The 12,998-nt window shown below is 34.9% G+C and overlaps 1 protein-coding gene across 6 annotated transcripts in view; it reads right to left on the reverse strand.

Annotated features, from left to right (window-relative positions):
• Nucleotides 1-12,998, reverse strand: part of KLHL5 (kelch like family member 5) — a 62,617-nt gene that overhangs the window by 12,261 nt on the left and 37,358 nt on the right. For all 6 annotated transcript variants that reach the window (XM_067298133.1, XM_067298134.1, XM_013949516.2 and 3 more), the window contains 3 exons: nt 12,528-12,724; nt 4,651-4,863; nt 400-586 (listed from right to left, as the gene is read on the reverse strand). In XM_067298133.1, coding sequence (XP_067154234.1) covers nt 400-586; nt 4,651-4,863; nt 12,528-12,724 — 597 coding nt within the window. The remainder of the gene's footprint in view (nt 1-399; nt 587-4,650; nt 4,864-12,527; nt 12,725-12,998) is intronic.

The following is a 12,998-nucleotide window of genomic DNA, read 5'->3' on the forward strand; positions in this document are numbered from 1 at the left end:
CAATTAGTCAAAAAGCATTTTTTTGTTTTTATACATGCACACACCATCTTTGTGTGTTTTCTGTCATTTTCTTCCTTTTCCATATTACTTCCCATTCACGTAAATAAAGATTAGTTTTCATTCAATTCAACATTTCACTTCTCAGAAATCAGATACTCCCTTGATTTCAAAATTAATAACACAAGCTTCCATAGTGCTTACAATATTATCAATGCTACCTATATTTTTAACCTATAAGCAGTCAGTGTACATTTTTGAAGTTTCATGCTTGATACTGTAGAATCTTTGAATTTTATAATTGACATGCTAGATTAACATTTATCAAGCATTTCTTAAAAAAACCCCAAAACCCAAAAAACAAAAAAACCTTCATCAACTACTCATTATATAAACCAATACCTTTTGTTGCATCCATTCCTCCAACTGCAAACAACACTCCCACTGTAGATTTTCTAGGTTTGGTGCGAGGACTTTGTAACATAGGTCGTCTCTCTGGCAACAGATGGTACTTCATTGCTTCCATAATGAGTTTCTGACATTCAATGTCATCTCTAAAGAGTGCATTATTTTCCGTATCTGCCAGAAACTGTGGAAAAAGAAAGAAAAGAAAATTAAAGAAGCTGAATAGCTATGAAGCACAAGAAGAATAAAAACAAAATCACAAGAAAATGTTTTATCCAGAAATCTATATTGTCTAATTTAAAAATATATATATATTTCCAAAAAAGTCATATGAATAAGTGTAAAGACCAACTACTAATAAACAAAATGAACAAAGCACGTTTTAAGCTAGACCACTACATAAAAAAAATAAAGGCGGGGTGGGGAAAGGCCATAATTTTAATGGACAATTTACACTTAATAGCAAATATGTTAAAAACAAACAAACAAATAAAAAAAAACAAACAAAAAAAGGAACCCAACTCCAGATATATAACACAGTTTAACCTGGCTGATTCTAATCCAGAGGTCTATAAAAGACACTTCAGGAAGAGGCTGCATATTTTAATATAGATTCTATTCTTGCCTCTGTCACTGACCCACAGTATGATATCAATTATTACATACCTTTGTGACATATTTCAAGATCATGAATGCTAGCAAATTTGAACAAGTGTTAAAATTTAAAAATGACTTAAATAAAACACAAGCTGAATAAAGACCACTATTAACACTTTTTAAATGAAAAGATTCTGGAGGCTTTTGTATTCCATATTTGTCAGACTATAGGAAAAACACTAGGTTAAGTGTCCCAACTTTATTAGAAAGACTAGGTGTCTGGGTTTTTTTTTTTGAGCTGCAAGACATTTAGTATGGCCTAAGTAACAGAGGAAAAAGCAAGCAAAGCCTGGAATGTCCCAGAATGGGACTTTGACAGTTAAGAGAACAACTAGAAAGAGATAAATGCCTCATACTTGCCATTACAAAATTCAAACACATTGCAAATATCGGTTGTCAACCGATAACAGGTACAAAAATGCTGTGAGATTAGACATCAGGAGTACTGAAGAAACTTATGATGAAATAGCTGCACTACTATAGTGTGTATAGCTCTGGCTTAAAACTGCCTTAGGTCTAGAAAGTGGCAAATACAACATCCATGGTTCCAGAAGAGATGCAGATAATTACACATTGCTAAGCCTGACATCTCTGTATCAGGCAAATCAATAGAAACTATGACAGAAAACAGAATTAACACATACACAGAGAATTCCAAAAGACTTTCAACAAAGTCCCTCAGTAAAGACTTCCAAGGAAACTCAGCCTGGCTTTTTCAATATTTCTCTAATTGGCTAATGTTTTGATTCTATTAAAACACCAAATTAAAATGCTTTCATGTACATTACCAGCAGGAACTTAATTTTTATTCACTGCTTTCAGTACTTCCCATTAGTTTTTCTCTTGACACAAAGCACCACTTACTGGTTTTATCATTTCATAGTGCCGCTTCATGATTATAAAATAGTAAACTAAAAGCAATGTTTGAACTGTCAGCATGCAATGCCATTAACTTGCATATAGCTTTAAGAATCAGTGAATACTACTGTCCTAAACTGGACTTTGTCATAGCTGCTATGTTATTGGGGGGGAGAGGGGAAGATATGATTACTGTGTCAAGTTTTATAAGCCTTACTGATGCTGATTGCTTCTGGGACCAAAATTTAAGAATATTTACAACAGTAAGGACTTCTACACATTCAGGATGCAAAATTTCAGGAGCATGCACTGAAAATTGAAGCTTATAAAAAACATGATCAATTCAGACTTCCAATGTATTTTTCTTACAGAAAACTCCTATTTAATATTTAGGGGACTAAGACTGTAAAGCAGCACTATGTGTGTATGTATGAGTTTTGTAATATCAAAACAGTCTACCTTTTTTCCAATCCCCCCTCCCAAACTGTAGAGAAGTTTTCTGATAGCACAGGGTCTCAATCTATGAAATTAAATACATCTTGGTTAAAAAGAAATGCATTTGAATATGGTTTTGGCACACACAAACCCTGCATGCTCTTGAAACTACACCTACTGCATTACAATTTCCTGTGAATATTCTTCACTTAAAGAACTTGGAATTGGATTGAGTCCTCATTTTTCAGGTTTCTTTATTTATGTAGCACCTTGTACTAAAAATATTTATAAGTGAGCAGTTACAAGTGACATGTTAGCATGAAGTTATAGTCATTGGAAACCTGATGAAGAGCAAAAGTAAAAGCAGACACAAGTACTATGAGTTTCTGACTAAAATGAAACTGAACCCATCTTGTAACTTAGGAATTGCTTAATCATCCTTTTCATTTATTTATCAGAGGTGAAACACTTGCCATCTTACAGATTAAGAATCAGACAAATATTCATCTTAAGCCTTTGTAATAGCAACAAGAGTCTACCAGAGGTTTAGGACACTTCTTGCATTAACAGGAAGAGATGAATTATTATTACATAAAACACAAAATGCTATGTGCAAAGACATGCACAAAAATAAAACTGATAAAACCAATGAATCATTACAATTTTTTTGCCTCCAGCACTAGTTTCATAGTATTTCCTTAAGTTTTTTTTGAAGTGTATTAATCTAATATTCATTACATATCTCCTTACAACATTATTGATTTCAGCAAGTTGTTCAATTTTCTGACTTCATTTCTTTCAAATAGCTTTGACCCTTCAACCATAAAATTGGAAACCTTCTCATTATACTGTGTTTGCTCTCACATTGCCTAATGTCACGTGGTCATGAAGGAAAACATAACTCTGAAAACATGTTGAGACTGTTTTAGGCACTTCAACTCAATTACTAATTGGTGCATTATTAAAATCACAGCTTTAACACTTTCATTTGTTAAAGGAAGTAATGAAAAGACAAAAGGAAAACATGAAACTAGAAATGCAAGCATATATTTGGAGAAGACATGGAAAATTAAAGATAAAATAATAAGTGAAATATGACACTGCTTTTCTGTTTCATTCTGGTATTTTCCTAATCAATTACTGAATGGGCTAATTTAGTTTCATTACATATTTCTTGGATAAATTCTGTTCTTTCAGTTTCTAAAATGTTTCAATTACAGTCAATTAAAACAAAAGGAATAATGAAGTGGTTACAGACTTTATACTTAATTATTAGTTAATTAAATGCTGAGGAAAAAAGTGATTTCCTCCAGGTCAGCTGACTTAGACTATACTGTATTTCTAGAAGAAACGAGTTCCAAAACCAGGGTCACAATGGAGAAAATCCTGCCATAGCATATAGAATAATCAGTATATAAAAGCCAATACTAAAATGCTTGCTAGTGAACCCTTCTAGTCAGGAAGAGGATACTGGATTAGAGGCAATGAACAGAGTGCTGCATATGTCATTTATCACTATGAATGCAGAAACTCCAGTTTTGGTGTTAATGAAGTCTACTTAATATTCAGGTTTCATAAAAAGTCTATTTTTCTCATTTAATAGAGGTAATTCTTACTTTACAAACTGAAAACTGTAACTCAAAGTCCTTTGACTTTATATACGTGTTAAATATTACTAATGAAGATTCAGCATGGAAAGCTAGCACAAGGGAATCAAGCTCAGTTTACATGCATGCTATCATATAACAAACACAATGTTACACATGACTATCAAGAGTAGCCATTCCCACAAGACTGGGAAAACTGTCATTCACAACTGTTATTCAAACACAAACCGAGCTCAAGCCTTCCTCAACAACATGTGGAAATGCCCAGGAAGGAGAAAAACTACTGATCGGGAAGTACAAAAGGTACCTGAAGATGATTTACCAAGAGTTATGGAATGAAAAAAAAAAAAAAAAACCACTTAAAATAATTTCCTCAAACTGTATTTCTTAAATCTCAAAGACAGCTGTAAACTAGATGAAGGAAATTTAGCACTTAAAATAAACTGTGCAAATTCCATAAAGGAGAAATTTAAAAAGGATACACCTTCTGGTGATAAACATATCCTTGATAAGCATTTTTTACGCAATGGAAAGAAATTTTCCTAGCAGCTCCACCCCTTCTTGTGTCCTGACTGATCTCAGATCTTCTAGAATCTAGAAGCTTTTGCGATTTGTCACTGGCTGTATATAGATACAGGAGGCATGCCCACGATAACCATGGTATAAACTAGAAAGGAACAGAACAATCTACCTGTGGAGCAAGCAGAGGCAGTCTAATGTAAGCCAGGAGTTTACTGAGATCTTTCCTTCTCTGTTCCAAATCATGTCGAACCCATGTAAGTAGTGCGTTCAGTATAGTTTCTTCATTAGGAATATTCATATCATCACTTGCTAAAAGCTTTGCAATTTCAGTGGCTGGCAATAATAGAAATTCCTGGTTTCTAATTACTTCCATGAAATTTTCCTGAAAAAGGAGAAGTATTTTTAATATAGATGACATAATTTGAAGATAGTCTTTTATGAAGCCCCTGCTACGTCTTCCCCACTTGTCCTTCCTTCATGCCACCTCTCAGACGTGCCAGTAAACTGACCTAGGAGAGAAAAATCTGTACGGAGTTATTTTTAAACCTGATCATTTCCCCAACTCTGTTTACCACATGGCCCCACAGACAGATGTGCTAAAACAACTGGGGGGGAAGTGCATGGAATTGCATGAGCAATGGGTTGTGGGGGCTGCTCATGTAGGCACTGCAATTGGAAGAAATTCTTTCCAAATTATGGTTTAAAAAAATGAATTGAGTTGTTTGCACTTGATGTAGAATATGTAGAATACAATGTAAGATGCTTTGCCAAGCAAAGAGCACAGCATACTACAACTACTGAGCATATCTGTAATAGTTTTCATTACTACTAGATTAAACTACAGCAATTTAAGTTTCCACAGGAAATAAACAACACTAACAATTTCATTTTGACATTCAGTAGGTTCTTTCAAGTTTATTTTACTATTTTATAGGTTTTATACAGCTGATCTGATAAACTGACAGGGAGCAAAAGATACAAAGAATCCACAATACTGTACACTCTTTGCTTCGTTAGCAAGACTTATTTTGATAGGATTCCATCTTCTAATTTTCCTTCTGTCATTTCCAGCAATAAATCCTTACTTCAAAGTCAGAAAGATCACAATATATAACATTTCTGACATTTCTATCACATTACTTCAAAATACCAGGACTTACATAATATTCTGTAAGGATTCTCATGAACTGAGGCAAAAGTAGCAGAAAAGTATATAGAAACATGGTAAGCACTATGAGCTTATAGTGAGAAACCTGAAAGTTTTTTTTGGAATGTAACAGAAAAAGGTGAGATCATGTCTAACCTCTTTCCCCATATACCTTTACAAGGCAGCAAAGGAAAGAAAAGTAAAAGCAATCTATGAATCACATGTTCTTATACTTTGGCAGCTCAAAAACCAGTTACCTCATACTCCAGACTCAAAGTAACTTCATGGTAATAAACTAGTATTACATTCAATAGAGTAAACATACTGTTGATTGCTAGATAGCCAACAAACTGAATGCTGGTTTTGCTCTTCAACCACACATACCTCCAAAACACCTGGAGGATGAAGGGCATTAGATCCATGGATGAGATCTAACTGAACTAAATCAATCAGCCTTAAAATTAGTCTTATTTAGTATTTTGTTTAATGATATCAAAACAGAATTGCATGTTAATGAAAAAATCTGAATTAGAAGCAGCTACATACTGGAAAAAATACGATTTCAAGGTAAAATAAAAAATGACCATGAAAATCAGACACTTGGGAGCAGAAGCAGGACCTGCACTGCAAAACAGGTACAAATTTAGAGTACAAAACAGCAACAAAAACATACAGCACAATTTAACATTGCACATACACAGGACACTGATGACAAAGCAAACAAGTAATACCTCTTCCTTTTTATTACTTAGTCTAATCATTTCATTCAAAGCTAGGTACCTCAGTACTCCAGAAATACTAAAAAAAACTAAAGAATGCTGAGCAAAGAGGAAAAAACTAATAAGGAGTAAAACAGTCCATCTTACACGAGAAATAACATATATAGTGTGGCTACAAGATGTCTAAGGGAAAGATCAAAGTGACTACACTCCAGAGATAACTATGGAGTTGAAACCAGGGAAACAACTGAAAGCGTTATCTGTGGACATAACTGTGGATTCCTGAACAGAATTCCAAAAGGAAAATTTTACATTTAACATCTGAAAAGCTTTCCTAATAAAGGGATCCAATTGGCTACAGAAGTAGTCTTTTCAAGTGAAAGCTGTAACAGATTAGAAGGGCGATAGAACTGTCTTTTCCTCTTTAATTTATCTCTGTATTACAAAATGGAAGTTCAGATAATGAGCAAACACAGGAATTAAAAACAGTGAAAGGACCATACCAATTTCAGCAACACCACACATGCTTTTTTTTTTTTTTTCTTTCTTTAATACTCTGTTATTGAATGCTTGGGAGTAAAATTGAAGTTGAAAACCAATCAAAATTATTTCCAGGGCTCAAACATGCAGTTAAAAGAAATTCAGATCCCACTGAGTTGTTTTCACTGTTCTTTTTGGTTGAGTCTCTGTCCTAGAGCATTTGCAAGCTGGAGCTGTGCTTTTAGTTTTGCTGAATAAACAGGCAGTGAGCACTGACAAAGAGAAAAACCAACACTTACTACCTTAAACCTTCCATATTTTCTATCCAGATCACAGGGAGAGGAAAGGGAAAGCACCTGGATGGAAAATTTTCTTTGTCTCTGAAGGCAATGATGAGCTGATCTTGCATGAGTCATTCAGGAATCTTCTTCAGAAAGGTTTTTTCCAACTGGATTTAATCTCTTCAACAGCTGCTGTATGTAAAAGCCTGATTTTCCTTCTTGTTATTTCCAGACAATTGCTTTCTGATGGGAACAAATTTAACTTCCTCTTGCTCCCATTCTATTTTTAGAGCAGAGACTCCTTTTGAGCACAGTATCAAAGCATTCCACTGGGAATACAGCCACACAGGCCTACGTCTGGGACCTCTTATAATCAGAATCTGACAGTTCCTCTTCCTCTACAGACAGGGATTCTGAAGACAAAAAGGAGGAGCCAGTGTATCTCCTAGCATTCTTAACCTCCTGATTAGCCTTTGCTTTTCTTCTTCTTATGGGAACTCTCTGTGGAAGAACAGGATATTTCAGAGAACAAACGGTCTGTACTTTCAGTCCCCTGTCTTCTGGTCTTGAAAGTTAAAAAAAAAAAAAAAAAAAAAGTTTCCCTCCCCCAACATCAGCTCCTCAAAGACCTTGGCCTGACGTTTACACGCTAGCTGAAGCTACCCACCGTGGCATCCCTCACTCAAATCATAAGCTCAGATCCACCCCCCACCCCCAACAGCTGCAGAGTGAATAATGCTGATATTCTTAACCAGAGTTCTGTCTTGGCCTTGGTACAGAGCAAAAAAATATTAGGCGCATGTAAAACATATGGGCCATGATCCTTATTTTCAGGTGGTGCTTATTTCCCAAAGTGGAACCCAGTTAGATGGTTAGGCTTCCTAATATCAAAATGATTTGAATCTCAGTGTAATCAAAAAACCCACAGGCTGAGAAGAACTGTACACAGAAATCCATTAGGAAGCTCTAACAACAGAGCTCTGTCTAAATTCTGAACCTGGGCAACTGAACAGCAAAAGATGTATGACTCATAGGATCTGAAGGAGTACAAACAGGGAAAGTAATTTTGTCATCTGCTGGCTGCTGCAGTCAGCTGGCCAATTTAGGTATAGATTTGCTAAGAAGAACTTAGAGCTGAGGTATCGGACCTCCTAGGAAACTATTATGGTCAGACAAACATAAGACAGCAGCCACTTCCCTTTAAGTCAGCTTTGACTGCTGTGCTTAGTGATGAACCAACACAATGCTCTTGGTGTGCTCTAGGTTTGTTTAGAGTACATCTATTGCAGCTTGACTCCTCTCTGTGTAGTTTCTGGATTCCAAAACAGGTTAGGCAGCATCCAGAAACCTATTTAGTCACACCATGGCAGCAATGACCTTTTGTGTTAGGCAGAACTGTACCCACAGACCTTGAAAGCCAGAAGTATCTGGGAGAGTTTTCAAAGGCGAAAAAAAGTGAATGAGTACTTTCAAGTCAGAGGGTCAATGACCAGGGTATTTTGGAACGCAATTTCAGGTGCAGGAATATAAAATTCTTGTTTTAGACATTAACACAATCTTTGGATCTGGACCTTTGTGGATAAAAAATACTGAAATTTCTCACCTCTTTCCCAGACATCCCCCTTCCTGCCCCCCCCCCCCGCCCCCCAAACAAACTATCCTGGCTGTTGGGAGAAAAAAAGGCATATTATACCTCTTTGCTTCATCTTCCAAAATTGTAAACTCTGTATTGTCATGATTTTTGCTGCTCAACTCCTGCTCTACAAGAGAGAGTAAGTCCCACACCTGCCTGTTCTTCTGCAAAATTCCTAGCTTCTGTGATTGGCCTCCTCTTCAAGTCTTTCTTCTTACAAACAGCCATTGCTTGTGCTGAGAAATCATGCAAACTACAAAATCAACTTTATCTGAAGCTTGTCAGCTTTTGATCATTGCTCATGTACTTCTGAAGAATTACAATGAAAACCAGCATGACCTTGCACTCTGCTTTAAAGCATGAAAAGCTCTGAGAAACAAAGATTATAAAGCTGTTTACTTAGAGACTGAGTCAGGCACTATCACATTTTTTGTTTAGGAAGTCTGCTAACTTTTTTGGGGAGGGGGGTTATAAGTAACAAAGTTCAAAATTCAGCTACTGAAAAAGCTGCTGATACTTACCTCCCTATGCACTATAGATATTTCAAGTTCTGAAAATAGCATGGGCTAACTTTTCCTCATCTGAAGTTTACTTTTTTCTTTGTGAAAAGGGAGCTAAAGCTTTTCATCCAAGGTAAACTATCAATTGTTCTCAAACAAACAAGGTAACAAAATAGATGTTTCTTTTGATGTTGTGAAGACAACTAAAGTTCATCAGTAGGCATTATACTGGAGGGCAAGAAAAATGCAAAGAAGCCACTATGTGTGAAAAGGCTTTATGAATTAAAGTGAATAGACACACTGTTGGCTAGCCTATTAAAGTATTTAAATTGATAGTTATATTATCCCAGCAAAACAGCAAAAAGGATGACCTTGGTATAAAAGATATCTTTACTCAGACACATCTCATGATTCTGTCAACTGTATTTTACATTCTTGATTCTTAAAAATCAAGTACATAGTAGCTCTTTATACAGCATTACATCCACAATTGTTCACCTCTTATTACTTCATGTTTCTCTTAATGCATCCTGAGAATTTTTCAAGCTTTAAGTTTGCAGTGTCAAAAAATTGACCTGTTTTGATAACCTTGAAAATGTTTCTCTTCTGAATAAATAGCTTATCAACTATCAACTGAATAAACAATAATGTAACTTTTAAGTCCTTTTAGTATAACATACATCTATAGCTTTAATATGAAGTGGTGCAGCATTCAAATCCATATTATTATATTTATATTTCTTAATCACACTGCATTGTGTGATTAAAACCATGCTAATGCTTTCCACTGACTCTAATGAACATTATTCAGAGCAGGTCTATTAACAGAGGTAGGCTTATTGGGATAACTTACTGATTGGTCTTTTATTTTAACCAAATACTCATTTCATCTTAATTTCTAGTCCTGATGTAATAAAGCTGGTAAAGGTGCTTATCAGAATATTCATTGTGTCACATAAATCTTTAAAACTGAGAAGTTGTTTTAATTGCAGAAAACCAGTTGTATGGTAGTCTGATTTTTTTGTCAGAGGAAAAGAAAAAGTCATAGAAAAAAACATATATAGATTAAAATATATTATTCATTAACTTCAATTTCCAGTGCTTTAAGGGAGGCAAAATCACATGGAAAAAATCTAAAATGTGCACTATGTTCACCATAATCCCTTACTATTTGCAGCACATAAATAAGTCATAGTTTTAACAAACAGAATTTACAAGTACTACAGGTGTGCTTAAACCCTATGCTCTAATACTTTTTAATGGAAAGAACATCAAGTAGCTAACATTTATTACTGTTGAACATTTTCTACTTTCAAAAAGCTTTTAAACAAATGAAATTACTTGGAAATTTATTTTAACTGAAGATTCAATTGGACTATACATTTCTATGCAGTTTCCATAGCAACATTCGTTTCAAACTAAGGAAGCTGCTTCTCTTACTCATCATTAGTAAAATTCAATTTCATGTCTCTGTTGGAACTAAACAACATTAAAAGAGGCCTTGGGAAGAATTCATCTAGCACAACTAATTAGTTTTGAAAATGGCTTTTAAAATCCATCTAATTTAAATTTCATTCACATCAAAGCCTTAAAAGCAACAATTTTGCCACTCAGTAAACAATGGTCAAAAGGCATACAACTATATTCCTGTGGTCTGAACAAAAGAAAGATGGGGTGTCATAAAAGAATGGCTGTTAGAAAGTTCACAACCACTTTCTCCCACAAAAAGTCAGGAGTTGCAGGTCAAAATAGTAAGACTATATAATCTCTAACACTTACTTTTAAGATGCACTAGTCCAGCATTTGCTACTATTCTAATCTTTGTATTCCACTAATAAAGTTTATAATGGACATGACAATAACACAGACCAGAACATATGCTTATTCTGAGAAAGAACAGACTGGTCAAAGGACGGAGGTTCTCTTTTTGCATACTATTTTGCATTACAATTTCTCTGTCAACATTAATTCTAATATTCCTCAAAGGTATAAAATACATTTATCTTTACTGTTTCATTTGACTCTATTTCTAATTGTGGTCTCTTCATCTATGATTGAACAATAAATGAAGGTCAAGAATAGAAACATGTAAATTACAAACTGAACACTATTTATTGACTGTTTTGATAAACTTCAGCACGTGTATAATTTCAAATAGAGCAGAGATCCAGTCATTAGGAAAGAACATTATATCATAGAAAAAAGATCTATTTTAAACTGTTTTCATACTCAACTAAGTTATTTTAAGCCAAGAAGGAATTAAAAACAAAACAAAACAAAAAAACCCAGCAGTTTCCAAATCAGCAAACACTCGGAAGGTAAGAGGATAACCCATGGATTTCTAATTGTAATTACAAGACAAAAAAATTACACCTCTTGGATCTAAGCCAATAGTTTAATGGCAATGCAATGCAATGCCATACAAGCAAATTAAGTACTATCTTAATTCCCATGCCTCTTATGCAGTATCTACATGCCCTAGTTCAGGTCCCAAGAGCTCAAGCAGGCAGGTGAAATTTCATCAAGAAGAGAGAAAAATACCTCACAAAACTCTGCAAAGAGCAGATGAACTGACTTGCCTTAGAGATACTTCTCCTGCTTTCTTCTGCTGACATTACTAAAATGTTCTTTTGAGAATGAAAATGAGAACATTTTAAAATTGGGGGAAAAAAAAAAAAGGACGGCTATTAAAAAGCTGAAATTTAATTAAACTGGTAGATCAGTCTTTCTCTAAATAAACTCATAAAAGTATCTCTGGCAAATTTGTATCTAGCCCCATATTGGATAGCCCAAGACCATATTCTTCGATTCCTTGCTGATATCCTAATGAATTAAGGATAAACCAGAATCTATACCGACGAATATCCACATTCACACCCCATGTGCAACTTAGAACCTGATTTCTGCAATTCCTTACTGAATGAAACAGTACAGTATTTATTTTTTAATGTCTTATTTTGGACTAGATGACAGCAGCTTGCCTACTGTTGAGTTTGTAGTTTTCAACTGTCAGAGATAAGAACTAGCTTTTGAATTATTTTATTGAACGCATATCACACAATCCCACTACGGCTACAAGGAACTGTTAATGCATGCCTATTTTCTTCCAACTCTAAGCCAGCAACTTTATAGTTATTTTGTCATTTCTCAGCATGGGAACATACACATGTTCTTGCTTGGAAAGTGGTCATGGTTTTCTGGGGGGAAAAAATTTAGCATTTTATTCAGGCTGACATTCTGTATTTTCCTTACTAAAAAGTAGATGATGCTTAAAATAAGAACATACCATAGTGTAATTGTGAGCCACCTTGTGCAAGTCAGTGCAACCCTGCGCATCAGCAAAAGATCGGATTCCAAGGCAGTTGGACGGGTGAAGCTGCTTCATTAGGAACTTACAGCACGCTTCTACAACCTGAGAGAGCTGAAGAAGGCAAGCTGTAGACAACAGGCACTCAATGTTATCTTCTTTTAATTCAAGACGACCTAGCAACAATAAAAAAAATAGATCACATTATTTTACTTTCATCATTTGTCAAACTCCCCAAAACTCGTATGCAACAGAATTATTTACAGATTAAGGTTCAGCAAACATCATTCCCAGCAACAGATAACCAGCTTTTCAAAATTAGTACCTATAATGATGCAAGAAAATGGAATCTTAATAAAATTCCTTTTTTTGTCAGTCATAATACATCTGAAATATTCAGGTAATTAGAGAAACTATATCCTACCAGGTTGCCTCAGATAAGAGCAGTGA

This window comes from Apteryx mantelli, chromosome 5, assembly GCF_036417845.1.
Source record: "Apteryx mantelli isolate bAptMan1 chromosome 5, bAptMan1.hap1, whole genome shotgun sequence".
Taxonomy (NCBI): Eukaryota; Metazoa; Chordata; class Aves; order Apterygiformes; family Apterygidae; genus Apteryx; species Apteryx mantelli.